Below are 19,667 nucleotides of genomic sequence, written 5' to 3'. Positions count from 1 at the left end.
TTTTGTCATTTTTCCCATTAATATAGCTACTAAAATACAACTCAGGAAAATAAGTGGTATTTTCAAGGTATCATGTAATTTGGATATAACAAAACTGCATACATAGTTATTTCTATTTTAAAATTCTAGGAAATCACTTCCCTCAAAATGCTCTATAATTAATAATAATAATTAAACAATTATTATTATCATTACCATCACTGAAGATCAAATCTCCCTATCTCATTGAAACTAAAAGTACAATGTTCACTCACAGTTGTAAACTCACTAATGCTTGAAAATTTGATTCATTCCATTTCATCCTGGGCTGGTTACTACCCTACTTTTGGCAGCCTGGTACCATTCATAGTGAAAGTATTTGATCGGTTTAGAACACTGTCATCCAGAAGCCTCAAACTGAAGAAATCCACCAGTCTTAGAATGCTTGGTAATGGCGATTACAGGAACATACCACCCTGCTTGAAATGATCTATGTTATTAAAGAGACATTAAAAATGAACTTTTTAAACAAGTAATCTATTAAAAACAAAACAAAAAACAACAAATAAAAAATTCCTTTGATTTTGTGTCAATAGCAAATACTATGGATTGACTATTAAGCTCAAAACAAAAGAAAACAAAACAAAACAAAACAAACAACAAAAACAAAAACAAGCTTACCCGGCCAACTAGTATTGGTTCAGGTCCAGAAAATTCTTCCAGGACAAACATTTGATTCCAAACCCAGCCTCTCTTGGAGCGGTTCAAAACTCGTTGTTCTTCATTCAACCCATTTAGTCCCAAACTGGATCCACTTGGTAAAACCTGAGATGGGGCCATTGGAGCCATATAAATATATGGAAGAACAGTAATCCACAAAATTATTAATGGAGTCCAGAGATCCAAGAGCATTTCTGCTAGGCGTTCTGGCATTGTACCCCCAGTTAAGCAAATTGCCACAGAAATGAAACAGTTATTTTGCTTGCCTCCAGCCTTTGGCCATCCAATTCATCATGTAGTACCAAACATTCATTTACAGTTCCACCAGGCGTTTATGGCACAGAAAACATGAATAAAAACAGCTCAGAGTACAAGACCACAATCCATCAGATTTCCTGGTCATTGAAGATTCCTGCCAAAATAAGAAAAACACCAGCTAAAAATACATGGAAATAATTCATAAAAAGTCACTTAGGTTCAAAATTCTTTAGCTGAAAATTTTAATTGGCCAATCTAGATGCTTGCCACTTTTCTTCAGGTAAAAGCAGTGTTTAATGTTAGTATCATATCAATAGAATTTATAAGCATTCACTTTCTATAATGACATCATATAATCTTATCATTTGGAAAGGATCAAACTCCATCCTGCTTAAACCAGAATATTCTTTAAAAGCTTCTGACAAGTAGAAGCAACGGATTTTTTCTCAATAAAGGTCTTCAGGTCAATCCTGGATGACCACTTGTTGGGAGTATTATAAAAGGGATTATTGATCAGTCAACCAGTATTTATTACCATCTGCTCATATGCCAGGCAATAAGGATATAAATTTTAAAAGAGAGACAGTTTACATGGTCAGGCAAAGATTGGATTAGTTGACCTCTGAGGCTTTTTTGATAACTCCAAAATTCTAATATCCTTTCATGAAGGCTCAGTTCAAAAACCTCCAGTTACATAGAAATAACTCTCCATAGATTAAGACAGTCAATTGTTGAACAGTTCTAATTATTTTTCCTGTGTATTAAAGTAAAATTTTCTTTTCTGTAGCCTCTTCCCAATGGTCATAGTTTTATTATCTATGTTCGTCAAGTATAATCTTTCTTCTTCATGAGCTGCTTATTAATAAGAACTGTAACAGGGAATTATTTTCTTTCCACATTTTTTTAAAAAGGAAGACAAATCAGTTCAAGGTTTTGAAATGCAAACTTCCATGGATATTAATGAAATCATTGAAGCCCTATTTCTTTATAAGAATTCAAACATTATTTCCCAATTTTCATGGGAACAATTATTACTATTAGGCAAGCAAGACAAAGAGATTGGCTTTGTCAACGCAAAAGAAAAATAGTCTATGATTTCAAGAAAAAAGGGAAAAATCTCTAAATGCTGCAATTTTCTGCTGTTATACACACACACACACATACACACACATACACACACACACTTTTAAAAATTGTTCCAATTCAGTCTATAAATGTGATCCTCCACCATGATACTAATAGTGACTGAATAAAATTAGAAAGTTCCCAGAAGAAATTCTATAGTGTCCAGTTTGTACACAGAGATAATCAAGGTCATGCCAGGGCTCCTAAACTAAATGCACAGTTGAGCTGGAGATTTAAATTATGGAAGGGGGGGGGGAAGCTCTCCTTTGGGAATAAAATGTGTTAAAAATGCAGTTTTTCAATTGGGAAGGTTTAGAAATGGATGGGATGGCCAAAATAAAATTAAATAAATAAAAACCCATTACTGGAGATGTCAAATAGATTTTTGTTGCTTACTTCTATGTGGTAAAAATATATTTCTTTCCCCCAAGAGTACATTTTTAATAGGACACAATCACTCCGGTTTTTTTATTTATTTTTTTTTTAAGAGGAAATCCTACTAGATTGGATTAAATGTGAAAGTAATTCTTTAGGAAACTAGAGGGAACTGGTTGACTCAGGGAATTCATAATGGGATAGGGAACCTTTCACTTTTAGGTCACCAGTTCAAATCTGTACCAGGACTGCAGTGATAGAAAGTCGTTATCTTTGGATGAGCTGGTTAGCCACCTATGTGAAAAGAGCTGATTGCTTTGGGACTGATTCTGCTACAAATAAAGGCAGTGTCTCTAATTTAACAAGATGACCGCTGTAATCACCCCTTTTGTCACTCTTCCCATGGGCTCACAGGTTGAACTGAAATATCTTTAACCTCAAAGGGTCACTATTCATAAGACTGACGTCCTGAGTCGGCCCTAAGCAAGGCCAAGCTCTCATAAAAATTTTTTCTGTGCTAGTTATCCTCTTCTTTTCCCCCAAACTTGAGTCTGAAACACAGCTCATAGAAAATGGATGTCTTTCTGAGAATTAGAAGTTTGAAATTCACAAACACCATTTTCTCCTTTCCTTTCAGGTGTTAATTCATAGCCTTTAATTCCCATGAGAACAGTCTACTCCAGACTAACAGAACCAAACGTTCTAAAATTTTATTTTTTAAGGCCAAAAAGGAAATTCAAAAGCGTTATTTATTTATTTTAAGGGTAACAACTACATATTAACTATATGGGGATTTTGATTAAATTATGAAGCACATTAATATTCATATTTTCATTTGACCCTAGAATGTAACTATCAAAACTTCTATTTTACAGATAGGGGAACTGAAGCTTAAAGAGATTAAGTGATTTGGTCCCAGATAATTCAACTAGAAGTAGCTGGGCAGGGATTTGAAATGGGGTCTATCAGATCAGAAATTGAAATAGAAAAAAAAAAAATAAGGGATCTTAGAATTAATTGGCCAACACATATTTATTAAGCAACTACCAGATATTAAGCATATAAAACAGGATGCCAGAGATTATCAGGACCTCACATCATAGAATAGTAGATCAGGAAGGCATTTTACAACAAAGGGTTAAAGACTGATCTCAAATGTTAGAATGGGGACAGATTTTAGAATCCATACAAAACTATAATCATATAATCTTAATCTTAATCTAGAACATAGAATAATAGATTTAGAAGGGACCTTAGAACATATAATGTTTTGATATGTATGTTAAAATGAATGAATGAATAAACGAATGCATGAATGAAAATAAATTAAGGAGGCATTTACTATATTCGAAGCATTGTGCTAAATTCTGGGCATAAAATTAGACAAATGAGACAATTCTTGATGGCAAGAAAATTCACATTATAATGGGAGAGAGTAAAGTAAAACTACAGTGACAAGTTAGTAATACATCTTTAGTTGTATAACTTGGTAAGGAGGAAAATTCTTCCATGACACAATTTCTGATCTTTACAGTCAAACTGAAGCTAGAAGGGACCTTAGAATAAAGAATGTGGGTTCTATAAAAGGTCTGAGATGTCATTTAATCTAAGCCCCTCATTTTATAGATTTAAGACCAGAGACAGAATTTTTAAAGATATTCTATAAGTGAAAGATGGGATTAAAATTCAGATCTTCTAATTACGAGTTCAATATCATTTCAGTTTTATTTCATTTTTATTAGCTTCACAGTAAGGTTACTTTGGCAAACACATGCATGCATACTTTTATATACATACATACACAAATGCATGTACCCATTTATAAAATTTGTACCCATTTTATATACTTACATACACAAAAGCATGTACCCATTTGAATTTCTCAGCATAAATGTACAAATCACAGAAATGGGGAAAAGAAAGATAACAAAGCTATTCCATATGAGGCTTCCCAAAAAGTATGTGACAATGCAGTGTAAATCTCAAAACCATCTTAAATAAATTCTAATCCAGTTGCTATTGCCATGCTTCTGTTTCCATCCTGGATTCCCTGAGTTTCCATGCTAAAAGAGGAACTGCTGTTAGAAAGAATATCTCCCCACATAGCCCAAGATTCTTCTGTTTAGTTTCCCTGACCTTGTAGTGATTGTAAGGTATTGAAGAAAATTAAAAACTAGCTTTGCCTCACAAAAAGATTGGGGAGTGCCTGAAATAGCTCAAAGTTCTCATTTTTTACAGATAAATGAACTGAAAGTTTAAGAGACATACCCAACAACATACGACTCATTTGCCTGCACTCCAATGAGAGCTCATGTCTCTGACTCCCTAGAATCCTTTAATAAGTTGGGGCAATCATTTCAATAGTATTTACTCAGAGTAAGTGCTGTCACATTTTGGACTCCATCAGTGACAGTATCTCTCCCATCTGCATTATTTCGAGCACTTGAGGGAATTGCAATTGCTAGCTGATGTGACCTCATTCTCACACATACCATCATAGCAAAGAAGAACTTGACTTTCAAGAATTGAGGCTGAGCTGTTAAGAAAGATAAGATTTAATAGTGACAATTACAAGCTCCCAGAATGTCATCGCTGGAAAGACTCTGGAGAGATCATCTAGTTCAGCCCTCTGATTTTAAAGCCAAAGAAACTGAGGCTGAAAGAGTAAAAAGGACTCCAACCTCCTCATTATATAGATGAAGAAAGTTAAGCTTAAAGACTATCAGTGATTCCAACCTACTTATTTTTTAGATGAAGGAACTGTGACCTAAGGATATGAAGCAACTTGACCGATTTAATAAACAGCAGAAGCCCAGTAAGCATTAGCAATGACTTTTGTGAAAAAAAAAAAATGTTCTTTCATAAAGCTGAGGGAAATGAACTAAGCCATTTTACCTCCACTTGGACCTTAATTTCCTCCTCTGAAACAGGAGTATATCAGACTAAATGATACACAGTGTACTCTCTGACTTAAAAATGTGATTTTATGAAGTCTTCTTACATGTTCTCCAACTAAGCAAAGCCATTGATTTGTTTTTTCATTTATTTGTTTGTTTGTTTTGTTTTTGTAAGCCATTACCAAAAGCACTAATTAATGCTTTGGGGGTTTAGATGAGAGCCTTGAGTAGGTTTCTTGACAGAGGAGAAAATTTTAAAGATCTCTTATCAGAATTAATAAACTTTTTAAGAAGTAGTTGAACATAAAAACTGCTTACCTATATTCAATGAGAAATAAATTGAGTAAGGTCATAAAAGCTTGGCAGGAAAAAAATCAATTTATTTTTAGATTTTCCAACCACAATATGATGTCTGGCCAACTAATCCACTTCATTATAATGCTGCAACATTGATTCACACCCCAATAGCAAAAGGAGAAGAATATACATCCTCTTCAGAATTCCTACACATTGAGACTGTTTAGATTTCACTTTAAGAACTACATCGTCTCCAGGGCAATTTACTGTGAATCCCATTCTTCCTTCATTACTCTTTTTGTAGATGCTTCTTATTACAGTCTCCTGCTAAGTCTGCTGACCCCAACATTTTGTTAAGGTGAATTTAGTCAATTCTTGATTGTTTGTGCAGTTATGTAAAAATATTGGCCCATTAACTTCACAAACAATGTGAATTAGAGACTCAAATCTATTAAACTCTCAAGTCTAAAGCAGATTTCTACAGGTACTTCAAAACTTAATACATTAAATAATTAGAGGTGAAAGCAAATTATGCTTTTATTGCAGATTATTGACTACATCCTTTCACAGAAAATATGAAAGTTGGTAGGGACTTAATACTTAATCTGGCTAGTACATGGTGTAGAATTCCCTTTCTGCAACATCCTTGACAGGTAATGAGCCAGCCTTCCCTTGGAGACCCTCAGTGATAGTGATTCTTGCTCACTCTTTCACTTTCTTCATTGGAGGGAACATTTTTCTTTTCAACAGACTAAATTGTATGGAAGGTTTTTCATCATAGCTACCCCAAAACAGTCTCTAATATTTAGACCCTGTTCTAAATATTCTGGTTGTTCATGTGCAAAAAAGGAGATAAAGATAAAAAAGATTTCTTCTAACAGACAATGAGGAATGTGTTTTGTAAGTTTTATGATGTTCAAAAAGTTTGATTTTTGTTTTTGTCATTAATATCAGAATACTGGAAATGATATTCTTGTTTGCCTTTGGCTTGATAAAGTATACTCAAAAGTATACTTTTGAGAATCCTTAATGATTTCTACTCTCATCATTGTTGATTATACTGACAATAAACCTTAGTCTAGTTTCATGACTCATTGCAAAATAAAAAGGGATTCGGTTTTGGCTTTTTTTTTTCTCTCTCCACCCCTTTCCATATTGTTCTGGCCTTCCTCCACAACTGCTATGTTCTTTTCAAATTCACAAAGGCTACCTTATTTTATTAATGTTAGAAGCAATCTACCTGTACCCTGAGATGTATCACTCTCTCTGTAGAGGTAAATTCTTATTATTTATAAACTCACAATGTTGTCTATGATCCATATAAGTATTTTATAGAATCTAAGTCCTTTCAGAGTGTACTACATACTTGATATGTGATTGCTTCCTACTATGTACTACATTTTCAAAACCATAGTATAAAAAAGCAAAGATGTAGCTCCTAATCATTGTAAATGGCTATATGTTCCACCTAAATTTCTCAACCAGTACCAAGAAAAGTGTTTTTGAATTTATCACTCTTTAATTCAGTTAATTAGTCTAAATCTGTTTTTATTATAATCTTGATTTTATTTCCTATTTTCTTTTAGTCATAAATCTGTATGAGAGAATATTTTATAATAAATAAAATTCCATATATAAGTATATAACTTATATATATTAATATCACTTAATGTACTAATATTATTATTGAATGCTTTATTCTATTATTATTCAATAAATAATTTTATAATTTGCATTAATAATAATTATTGTTATTATATAATGATATATAATAGCACCTACTATGTACCAGGCACTATGCTAAATACTTTGAAAATATTGTGTTAGTTGATTCTCACAACAAATTTCTGAAGTATATATGCTATATTAGTATCCCCTTTTTTACAGAAGAGAAAATTGAGGCAAACAAATTAAGTGACATGTTCAAGGTCCCACAGCTAGTAAATATCTGAGACTGGATTTGAAATCAGGGCTTCCTAACTTTAAGACATGTGCTCTAGCCACTGGGTCACATAAATGTCCAATGTGTGTGTGTGTGTGTGTGTGTGTGTGTGTGTTAATAGTAATTCAAAATGCATTTAAAAGAAAAAGCATTGCATTTTCTTTCTACAAAAGTCCTTAACACACCATAGATTCTTTTGGTCAGAGGAAAGATGCATATGCTATGGATTCATTATTTAGACTTTTCATTTAAAATTAAATTATAATAACTAGGACATTAAATTTTGGATTTGTATTTATGGTTGATCATTTTTATAGGAGAGACCAATTGTTATATGATTCTGGGCAAGTCATTTTAAATATCTGTGTCTCTTCTTTGTTTGTTTGCCACTTTCTTTTCATTCCTTCTTCTTTCTTTCTTTTTCTTCCTTTCATTCCTTTCTTTTATTCCTGTCTTTTATTTCCTTTCCACTCTTTCCTTTCTCTTTTGTGAACTTATTTGCCATTTATTTTTGCAAAAGAGATCCAATTAAATAATTTCTAATGGTCCTTCCAGCTATATTTCAAAGTCCCCTATAACTCTATTTCAAAATAGTCTATATTATAGTACTCTAAATTCTAAAACCTTTTCCAGATCTAGTATTCTTTGATATAACAAATCAATATATTCTTTGTCTCGTGTGTGTGTGTGTGTGTGTGCAGATTACTCTTTTAGTTTCCTAAAAATAAGACATAAGATCCATGGTCTTAATACCATATGTAATAATTATACACATGTATACATAGTACTTTAAAATTTTAAAAATGATTTACATATATTATATCATTTGATCCTCTCAATAATCCTATGAGGTGATTTTAATTGCTATTGTCATCTTTATTTTATAAATGAGGAATTATAGGAATTTATGGAATAAGCAATTTGTCCAGAGTCATGAAGTTTGAACCCAGGGTTTCCTAACTCTTAAGTGTCTGCTCTTTCTGTTATGTCACACCACCTCTCAAAGGAAAATTTAATGGCAAAAAAGTGAACAAGTCCTGTGAGTATCACAACAACCAGAATCTTAATACGCAACACTAGTATTCTTTACAAATTCATTTCATTTTATTCTAGTATCACTGTTGGGAAATAATAGAAGTCAGTACTTCCCAGAGGTAGAGGAGAGTAGTGGATAGTGATCCTTTCCCAGCTTTCCAGCATTCTTATACTTTTCTTCCTTCCAGGTATGTTGTGATCCAGTGTTACCTGTATTCTTGGTGTTTCTCACATACAAAATTCAGTCTCTTTACCCTGAACATTTTCACTGACTTTATGGAACAATCTCTTCCTTTTCAGCTCTTTCTCTTGATTCTTTTAAGTCTCAGTGAAAGTCCTACCTTCTTCAAGCAGCTTTTTCCCATCCCTCTTTAATCTTAGAGCCTTCCCTCTGAGAATTTCTCCAATATATTCTGTGTATATCTTAATTGTACATTGTGTTTGCATATTGTCTTCCCATTAGACTGTGAGTTAATTTGAACAGGGAGATTCTTTTCACTCTTTTCATATCCCTTAGTGCTTATTAGCACTGTGCCTGGTACATAGTAGGCATTTTAAAAAATGTTAATTGACTGACTGATTGACAAAGAGCTAGTTTAAAAGCTAAAAAGGCCTAGCCTACTGGCTATTTGACCCTGAGAAAGTTATTTAAACTCTCTGTGGTTTAGGCAATTCTCTAAGTCTCTAAGCTGCAGAAAAAGTACTGAGCTGTACTGATAGAGCATTACCTCACCTGGAATTTCCTTACACTGATAAAATTATGTTTTCCTCTCTATTCTTATTGATGTTAAATCTATTCAAGCCAGTTAATTATTTAACCTGGGTAAAACAGCCAGATACTCACTTTGAAATGGAATGAAAACTTCTAATATATTGAGTTATCATCTTATTATTAAATAATATTGACTAGTTGCTATCCTTACAAATATATCTTACCTATAATTCTTTTCCTTAAAAATGCTTCTAGATTAAAAGAAAAAAATGCCACCTACATATTCTGGAAAACCTATAGGAAAAATTATAGGTATATCCTTTGTCAAAAATAATATTGAGACATTGCACAGAAAACACTCATTATATATAGAGAGAAATTTGCTAGGAGAAATTCTAAAATAGTATTTTATCTTCACATGGAAAATCATGTTAATGAAACACTATACAGACCTCCACAAGTGTTTTTGCACCTCCCATCAAAATATCATCATCTCAAGGGGGGAAATAATCTTGCTTTGAAGACAAGAAAAATAACCCTGACACAGAGATGTTAAGTGATTTTATCAAAGGAACACAGCTATACTTTGGTTAAAAAAAATCAGGAAGAGACCAGGTATTTCTCCTCCAAGTTGAAATTTACAGATAGAAAATGATCTTCTGTCCTATTTGTAGTTGTCCTGTAAATGAACTGCAAAATAATTCTATATCACATATTGGATATTAAAATGATTACAGAGATTACTCTCTCTGAATAAAAAGAACCATTCACTTATTGAACCTGATATATCATTCCACCTGCCCTTGACACCCAAAAAATTAATTGGGTATTATCTTTGAACATTTTCTATACTGTTAATATTCAGGCATGACAAAAATTGCAAAATACACTTTTTATGTACCTTTTACTTAGAAAGAAGAAAGATATGAAAACAGATTATCTAGTAATAGTTACAAATAATAATAAAGCATTCAACCTATTAAAAATAGGGGAAAAATTGCATGTTATTTGGTGTTCACACATGTTTAAGCTTTTATAAACAAGGAAAATTAATCATCTCTTAGAGGACTAAAAAGTTTGCTTTTTTTGTTCTTGTTTTTTTTTTTAATTTTTTGGTATTTTAGGGACAGCTCTACTGATTTAGATCAGTGCTGAGCAACATACATGAACCTCAAACTTTCAACTCATATATATATATACAGCTAAAGTGAACTCTTTTCTGTTGAAGATCAAAAAGTGGGTAAAGGAAGAGAAGAAAAGGAAGTGAGCCCAGAAGACATTGTCATGGAAAAAAAATCAGTCATATCTAAAGCTGTTTGTTTTTTCCTATACATTGAAGTAAAGGTACGTCATTTTTCTTTTCACCAAACATAGCTTGGGACCACACATATGAAGCGCAATAGCTCTCCTTTATACCAGTCTAGTCTCTGAGATTCACTTACTTTTAGGAGGTTCTATCTCAGTTATGTGACTGTAAATTCCCATTCTACTTTTAAAGGGATAAAGATGAGATTGGGGAATAGAGAGGGAAATTAATTATATGTAAGATGAATAAAAATAAAACAAACAAGTTATGTGTAGGGGAAAACATATCCACAGAGTTAAGAAATGTAATTAAGTGATAGCATGGAAAAATGTCAAGAGTTTCCCTATTTGAAATAGAGGTTATTGTATATTCTAGAGGTACTAATAAAGATATAGTAATGGTATGTTTACTGATCTGTTGATGAGTCTTCCAGTCCTTTTTCAATATCTTAAATTTCCTTCCAAGAAAATTATTTGCTTGCTTAGAAGCAAATGAGACTGGAAATGAAATTATATTTCTCTACCTACATATATAAAGTGGACATAAGGCAAGTCATGCATCAAAAACAAGGATGCTGTTTGTGGTTTGAAACCACATGTGGCCCTTTACTCTGAAAACAAAGGCTCGTATGTAAGAGAAAATAATATTGATAACAGTTTGGGACCACACAGAGGCAATGAAGATTTAGTTAGCAACAACATATGGGGGAAGTAACTAAATGGCATCCCTTAAACTTATTTCTTTTCTGACCTTTTGAAGTTTCCAGGTTCAACTAATTTTCTCTCCTCTGTTATATTTGAAGCAGGATCCCAGAGGCAGGAGCCTACAGTTCAAAAGCAATATAGTTCTCATGATAACTTTACCTGAGAATTAAATGATAAAGGACTAATAACCTTTTGACTAATTAAACCCCACTACTCAGAAGGTAGCTTTATCTCCTCAAAATCAAGCTTGTTCCCCACCACCACCTCCATGGACATTTGCTTGCTGGAACAAATCTATGATCTGCCTAGAGGAATCTGATTTTCTGAGTTTGTCCAAAGTTACAAAAACAATACAAAGACAAGAAAGAATTAGGCTCAGTCATCTTAGTTGGGCAGGCATAATAACTTAAGAAGGTCAGATAAAAATTTAGGATACAAATCACTAATGAAATGAGGTGACTCATATAAGTATATTTTCAAGGAATTGGCTAGAGATGGGGATGGTAATAGATAGATGCATGGGAGAGAACAGAGACAGCTAGATGATACTTAAAGAGATAGATAGATAATAGACAAAAAGATATAAAGGCTGATAGATGATAGTGAGAGAGATCATAGAAAGAGGCAGAGAGAGTTAGAGAGAGAGAGAAAGAGAAAGAAAAAAGAGAGAGAGAGAGAGAGAGAGAGAGAGAGAGAGAGAGAGACATTTGTGTTGTTCTTTACAAGAAATAGCATTGAAAACATAAGTTCTTCAAAGGCTTCTTTCCCTTTCAGATTCAGAAACCAAGTGAATCTCTTTCAAGGGAGCATGAAAGTGCAGAGTGATATGTCTGTTTTCCTCCCCTCTTGGACACACTTAACTTTTGATAAAATGGAAAGTGGCTAAAGTGCACATTTGGAGCCCCAGTGAGTACAATATTTTCTAAAGGAAGCCTTACAAACTCCAATTGCACCAGTAATTGCAAAACTACTGTGCTTGCTCCTTTGCCTCCATTTGTCAAACTAAAAACTATGCTGAAGGCCTGGGAAAGAATAGTGGAAATGTAAATTTGAATGTCATTTTTTTTTTTCTGGGCACAACCAAAGCTTTGAAAGGCTAAATTTCCTCAAATAGGTACATGGATAAAGCTGCAGGCTATGCTACCTTTTCTATGGCAACAACACATAAGAAAATGAGGAACATTAAACACACACACACACACACACACACACACACACATACACACACATAACAGAATATATTGGTATAGGTTTGAGAATCAGGGATGAAGATTTTCTTTGCCCTTTGAATTGGACTCCTTTTCTCCAAACAAAACCATACTTACCTTGAAAGTCCCAGCAATCAAAAACAATTTCCTTAGTTGAATCATTGCATGCATTTCTAAAGCTGGAGGTGTTTCTTTGCTACAATAATTAGTACTATTGACTGGGAAGATCAAATCCTAAAAAGTTAATGTGTAGTCTAAGATAAAACAGTTAAGTAGTAAACAGCTCTCCATATAGGCATACTGTTATAAGAAAAAAGTCTGCATGTGGGGCCAGATTATCTAGTTTAGCTTCTTATTTTGAATCTTACTAACCTTGTGAACATAGATGATGCAGTTTTCTTCTCTGAGCCTCAGTTTTCTCATCTATAAAATGGGGGTGATAATAATAATGTTGGAAACCTAGCTCACAAGACCATCTTGAAGTAAAGGCTTTGTAAAGCTCAGAGTGCTATATGAGTTTTAAATATTGCCCTGTATGCCTCAACTTACATGCAAATCTCTTTCAAAATAAGTTGCCTCACTCAACCAATCATGATTTTTAGTTTCTCTATGTGCTTATCAAACATTTAATGCATGTTCAACCATTATCCCTGAAGAACTGCTCTAGATAAATGCTATTTCTTGACAATACTGCCATAGACCAACTAACATAAAGTTACTTGGTGGGTTGGGGGAGGAGTAAAGTGTTCCCCTTCATAGGTGATATTTAGGAACATAGAATTGCCATCTTACTATTAGAGTATTTCCAGAAGAATATATTATCAAAAGCTTTCAAGGATTTAATGGTCATATTCCTAATGCTAAAAGATGAATTAAAAAAAAAAAAAGTTTTACATTGTCTTTGTGGAGAATTAAAGCCTTGAAGCCTAAGGGTAGGTATAAAAAAAGATCTTTTTACTATGTTCACAATTCAACCTAAAGTAAAATCATTTATGGGGGAAAAGCCCATAATGCAGACTTGATCACTCTGATGTATTCATTTAGAATTGGTTACAGTTCCCCAGAACATTAGCTATACCATGAGTGTTACAATTCAAAGAAGTTCAGTCTATTCATAAATTGTTTGAGATTGTCTTTCCTTTTTTTTTTATCATAAAATACAAAGAAGTAATTTTAAATGTGAACTGGGCTACTCTGACAATCCTTCCATAGCTATCAGGGAAAAGGAATAGTGAAGATACAATGGTATGCTAGGTATGCAGTAACCAGAGACAGAAGATGAGGATTCCTTCTCATGTTGTTATAAGGGGTTTTTCCTCACTTCTCTCTTTCCCAACCCCATCTCTCCTCCCCATCAAGGTCATTTTTATTTAATATCCTTGATCTTTTCAACATAAAGTGTCTATGGTTGAAGGGGCTTCAGCCCCAAAGAAATAGACTGTCAGAGTGAAATTACTATATTTCAGACATTTTGCTAAATTAGGGATTTCTCCCAAATTTCTTCCTGCTCCTGGTCTCAGGGAGGTTGGTGGAAGGAAAGAATGCTAGTTGTCAAATTATCAAGGGACAAGCTCTTACAGAAAATAGCTCTCACAGAGTATCCTTTAATATATCAGTCTTTTGAATTACTCCTGCCTCCCCCCAAAAAATTCTTAATGAGATCCTTCAAAACCCTTTATGCTGTATTTAAAACCAGTATGGGGCACAGTTCACTAAATGAATGACCAGGCAAAAATTCCATCTGTGTTTAGAATAGAAGGTTATGGCTCATTTTACATTCAGTGAGGTACAGCCTTAAGCTTGAATGGGCAGACAATTGTATAGAACATTACCTAAATATCTATTTTCCACATATAGTTTTTTTCAGTTGAAAAGCTCCTATCAAGAAGCCAGGAGATGAGAATGTGTAGCTACTTCGAAAACATCCTATGTGCTGAAAAGGATGAGGCTCCTGGATGTGAAACAAATATCAGCTCTTGATTTAAGAGCTTTCTGAGGTTTGGATTATTTTAGGGTATCTGAATACACAAATATGCATACATAGGTAGATACATGCACATACTGATAGATACATAATATACATTTGCATACATTTTAATTTTTCCAAACTGGCTTAACTTTGGATAATCCCATCTAAAGCTAACATTTACTGAGTAGCCAGGCTCGGAAAATGGACTGTGAATCTGATAACATCTCCTCAGATAACAGTCACATGGAGATATTTCTGATTGCTGCTATAAAGGAAGAAACTCTTTCAGAATCTTAGCAAGAGAATGATAAAGTTGAAAGCCTCCTTTGTCCATTGCTCCCTTCATTATCGGCTATATCCTTTAATTGGTGCTAAAGTGAGCAGCTGCCAGCTTACTTTTCCATTAAGGACTAATGTTGTACGTTTGCAACAATAAACAATTAATGTTGTTTGATTTCTTACATTCAGCAACCCAAGCAAACATCTGGCATCCGTACCCCAATGGATGCAAATGGCTAGTCATTTATGTGCTTATCCACTCGCCAGTTGCTAAAGGTCCACTCTAGTCAAAGTTCTAGGTCTGTGCCTACCTTGGAGGGTGGGAAGAAGGGTGGTGGTTTTAATTCTGGGAAGGGGAGAGAGGAAGTCTTTGGTACCTGTTGGCATCGGTGTTGGTTGTACATTTTCTCTGTCTCTCGATCTTGGTTTTAACGTGGAAATGTGGTCTCCATTGTACTAAACCTGTTACATACACACTGACAGCGTGCACACACTGTCATGCATGCATACATATACACATAAATGCACATATGCAGGAAAACACCTACATAAAAGCACCCTCTTTTCTAAGTAGTGTTGACTCCAAGATCACGGTTCGCTCCACACTTTCGCTAGCTCCCCCTGGCAGAGAGCTCTCTGTAAGAGGAAGTCCCCCGAGTAGCCCCCGGGTTTCCCTTGGCGCTGAAGGCTGGTGTGGCTCCGGGCTCTGCCGGTCTCGGAGGTTGGTTCCCCAAGTCCTGGCACAGCTCTAGCGCGCTCCAGCCTGCATGCAGGGCTGCCCGCTAGCCACGAAAACTCACTCTCTCTCTCTCTCTCTCTCTCTCTCTCTCTCTCTCTCTCTCTCTCTCTCTCTCTCTGTCTCTGTCTCTCTCTCTGTCTCTCTGTCTCTCTCTCTGTCTCTTTCTCTGTCTCTCTGTCTCTGTCTCTCTCTGTCTCTATCTCTGCCTCTGTCTGTCTCTCTGCCTCTCTCTCTTTCTCTGTCTCTTACTCTCTCTCTCTCTCTCCCTCTCTAAATATATATGACCCCCCCCCAATCCCTGCATGGGGCTGCGCTTTTCTAGCCCTAAGGGGTTGGCCCTACAAGGCGGAAATGGTGCCTGTTTGCGCCCCAAGGAAGGGGCAGCCGGCGACATGACCCTGGGTTTGGCACTGCACTGCCTTGGGAGATCTGGAACTGAACCCCCAGTCACAATCCTGGGGAGCGAGAGAAGTAGCTGTGGCTAAGGCAGCAATGGGAATAGACCCAGACTGAGGTGTGAAGCGGAACAGATAAGCTATTTTCTCTCTCAAAGCACTGGGGTGATGTTTTAACCCATTAGCCCACAGGTCCGCAGCCAAAATGAAGCAAAGAGCTGGATTCCCTTCCTCTAGCCTCAGAGCCCGCGCCGGGGACGGTTGCCAAGTTTCAGGTGGGCACCGCGTCTCCCCACTAGTCTCGGGCACTGGAGCGGGGATGCCACTTGTGGGAAAACCCCCTCTCCTCTGAATCGTTCCAAAGACGGCTTGCCTCCTAGCCTCGGTCAGCGGCTCGCTTCCGCTGCGGGTTTACTCACCTCCCAGAGAAGTAAGTAGGAGCACTGTCAGCCGTAGACAGAAGGAGAAATGGAAGCGGGGGGAGGTGTAGGGGCTTCCCCTCTCTTGCCTCCGCTGCTCCTTGTCTCCCAGTGATTCCATAGCCGGCTGCGGGGTGTTTTCTATTCTCTGCACGGGAACTGCAATGCATGGTAATGCGTGGCTGCAGCCCCTGCGTGTACCAAGGAAAGCACCCCGAGGTGTCTCGGACTAAATAAGAAAGCCAACAGAGATGGGATAGGTTGGGGGTGCGGGCAGCCGGGTAGACAAAACTCCTTCTGATCCTCCTGCAGAAACCGATCTGAATAAGCGACTGGCAGCAGCTCTCTTGACATCTCCATTAATCAGGGATTTTTTAAAGAATGCGAATGAATGAGCCTGGAAATTTCAGTTTGGAGATCCTATTTCTCGTCTAGGGAACATATTCTAAGGAAGTAGCCTGTAAAGCCTGTAACCCTGCATAAGGTCTAGGAAGTAACACGAAAAGAAGAAGAAGAAGAAGGAGGAGGAGGAGGAGGAGGAGAGAGAGAGAGAGAGAGAGAGAGAGAGAGAGAGAGAGAGAGAGAGAGAGAGAGAGAGAAAGGCTCTGCTCCCATCCTCTGTTCCCCTTCCCTCCTCTCTAGACAGAGGAGGAAAGAAGAAGAAGAAAAAGAAGAAAACAAAAAATACTTACTCTTTCAGGGATCCGATATGACAGATGACACCCAGTTCACAAATGGACGCGCTGGGTCGGTTTCCGAGAGAGGACAATATTGTCCAGCCCCCGAAGGATGGTCAGACTCCTCCGGATTTCTCTCATGCCTTTTGATGCTGGTGATGTTGGAGACGATGCTGGTGGGTACTTCCACTCTCAGGTTGCTGAGCCCGCAGAGTAAAGTGCAGTTTGTATTTCTCCTTTTGCACAAATCGGTGGCGGCGGCCGCGGTAACAGAGCTCCAAGGAAGCGGTGATATTCCAAATAAATTCACTAATTCAGGGTCTGAGCGTTCCAGTGCGCGGGCCGGCCTGCCTGCCTGCCTTCCTGCCTGCCAAATGTAACTGTGAAGTGATGTGGAAAAGTGAGCAGGGAGCCTCCCCTGACAGCTCTTATTGGGCTGATCTCGGAGGCAGGTCTACCGCTTGGAAATTCATGTAAGCAGCCCCCACCCCCCACCCCCACCCCCGGTCGTCTCTCTCTCTCTCTCTCTCTCTCTCTCTCTCTCTCTCTCTCTCTCTTTCTCTCCTTTCCTTTCCTTCAGTCTCTTTCTCATTCTCTCTTGTCCTCTTCCCACTCTCTCCCTTCTCCTTCCATCAATTCTATCACAACTTTTCTCTATCATTCCTGCAGAATATGCCCTGCTATAGAGTTGCCTTTAGTGGGGAGTCATCACCTCTGATATTTCATGGGTGAAGGTGATTTGGGGAAGAAGACATGGAGGAGGCTGAATGGGGTTTGGGAGCAGTTCAAGTCCAATGTGAGAATGAGGAAGGAAGGAAAGAAGGAAGAGTGATTTCTCACTTCTTGATTCAGTGATGAGTTTCTAATCTGTGCTCTTAGAGAGATTTCCAAAGACATAGACCCTGCCCCCCCCCCCATAGAAGCCTTATTTTGGAGGAAGAATTTACAGTATGTTGGCAATGGGACAAGGGCCCTCCTTTCTGAAAACATTTCCAATTGGTTTTCCTATCCCCTCACCTCTTAAGCAATGTGACAACATCTTTAGCAGGAAGACCTAAGAAATTGAATGCTCTCAGTCTTCACCATGGTAATGATATCCTTTTTAAGTTTGTTTCCTTCAGAATCCCTGGGCATGGAAAAGTGAGATGATAAAGGATAAAGTAAACAAGAGAGTCAGCTACCAGGGGGAAGAATGATGGGAAAGTGTGAGAGCCTTTTTTATGATAAATATGAAAAGAAAATCATTAGTTTTCTCCAATAACCTTGCCTTCATATTTAGGATTTTCAAAGCCACTTAACTAAAAAATCTGGAAATGTTTGTAAAAGCTGGGAAGTAAGGAATGAAGGTTGTCCTGAGCAGACTGTAAAGACCTCCTCATCAGCTAGCTAGCTGTCACTTTTATTCAAAGGATTTAAAAACTTTCTGGGAAATTATACCCAGTTAACATCCCTACTTCTTCCTCTAAAATAGAGCCTAAATCTTAATAAGTGACTTCATCAATTGGGCAAACCTGCCAGGACTAAAAGAATGATTTAAGTTACTGGAGGTCTGGATTCTTTTTCTATTCTCTCCAGCAGAGAGAAATAAAAATAAAAAATAAAAATCTGAAGTCATTTTGCTGCTTTTAGTCTCTTGGGAGTGGATGCTATTTAAGACTCACCAAAAATTAAGTTTTCCCCCAAATCTGTGCCTGCATACCTCCTGCACACCACACTGCTCTTCTTGGCTAACCCTTGTGCATGATAAAATTGGCAGGGTTTCTCACCTGGAAACATTTCAGAAAAAGGAGAAGGGGATAAGGAAATAGACACTAAATCCAAAGACTTTCTTTTGTAGTCCTACTCAAATTAATGAAAGTAAGTGAACAGAATAAGAAAATGAGGACAATATGCTTATAACATTTATGCAAATTTGACATTTTTTGTGCTGTATCCCATTGTGAAGCATTGAAATGAATATTGACTGGATATCTAAAATTTTTATATTCTTGCTGTCACTAAAAAGATGCTGACTGAATTCGTTCTAGAGGGGGAAGCCAAAGAGGGCCTTTGAATGTCTTGTTCTGGCCTGAACTAAATATATATTTACTCTTTGCAAAGGCTGGGCTCCTTACAAAGTACTCTGAAATTGAGTAATTCTGTCTTGGAATAAAAACTGAATTCAACTCTCAATCAAATGGTAACTGCTTCTTGACCATAGAGTCCCAAGTAGGCCAAGAAATAAATACCATATCTGGTTGTGTGCTTAATTTTCAGAGATGTATTTTAATTTGAACAAATGGTCCAAAAATTCCCTTGCTTCACCAAAGCTACCAGGAGTAAAAGAACCAAAATAAGGGGAGTAACTTGGTAAGGGAAGTGGGATTGAGAGTACTGCCTCTGATGAGCAACCTTGTGGATATGATGGCATAAAGAAAAGAGCATTGAGCTTAGAATCAAGAGACTTGGGTTCAAATGCTGGCATTCTCACTTACTAGTTATTTGGATCAAAGCAACTTATCTCTTTGGCAATTCTTTTTTCTGAAATGATGGAATGGAGGGGATTGGAATGGATAGATCTGTAAGGTTCCCTTTTACTCTAAAACCTAAGATTGTTATGAAGTCCAGAATTAATATAAACTATGAATGGAA

The 19,667-nt window shown here is 36.5% G+C and overlaps 1 protein-coding gene across 1 annotated transcript in view; it reads right to left on the bottom strand.

Moving 5' to 3' along the window:
* CDH8 (cadherin 8) overlaps nucleotides 1-17,499 on the bottom strand; it is a 546,497-nt gene extending 528,998 nt beyond the window's left edge. Inside the window, exons 1-2 of the mRNA XM_031950338.1 lie at nucleotides 17,052-17,499; nucleotides 661-1,111 (exon numbers count right to left, since the gene is read on the bottom strand). Of these exons, the coding sequence (XP_031806198.1) occupies nucleotides 661-912 (252 nt within the window). The 5' untranslated portion in view covers nucleotides 913-1,111; nucleotides 17,052-17,499. The remainder of the gene's footprint in view (nucleotides 1-660; nucleotides 1,112-17,051) is intronic.
* Between the last annotated feature and the right edge of the window lie 2,168 nt (nucleotides 17,500-19,667).

The sequence above is a fragment of the Sarcophilus harrisii genome, chromosome 2 (assembly GCF_902635505.1).
Source record: "Sarcophilus harrisii chromosome 2, mSarHar1.11, whole genome shotgun sequence".
Taxonomy (NCBI): Eukaryota; Metazoa; Chordata; class Mammalia; order Dasyuromorphia; family Dasyuridae; genus Sarcophilus; species Sarcophilus harrisii.
The sequence above is the reverse complement of the archived record's forward strand: the minus strand, read 5'-3'. Positions and strand labels throughout refer to the sequence as shown.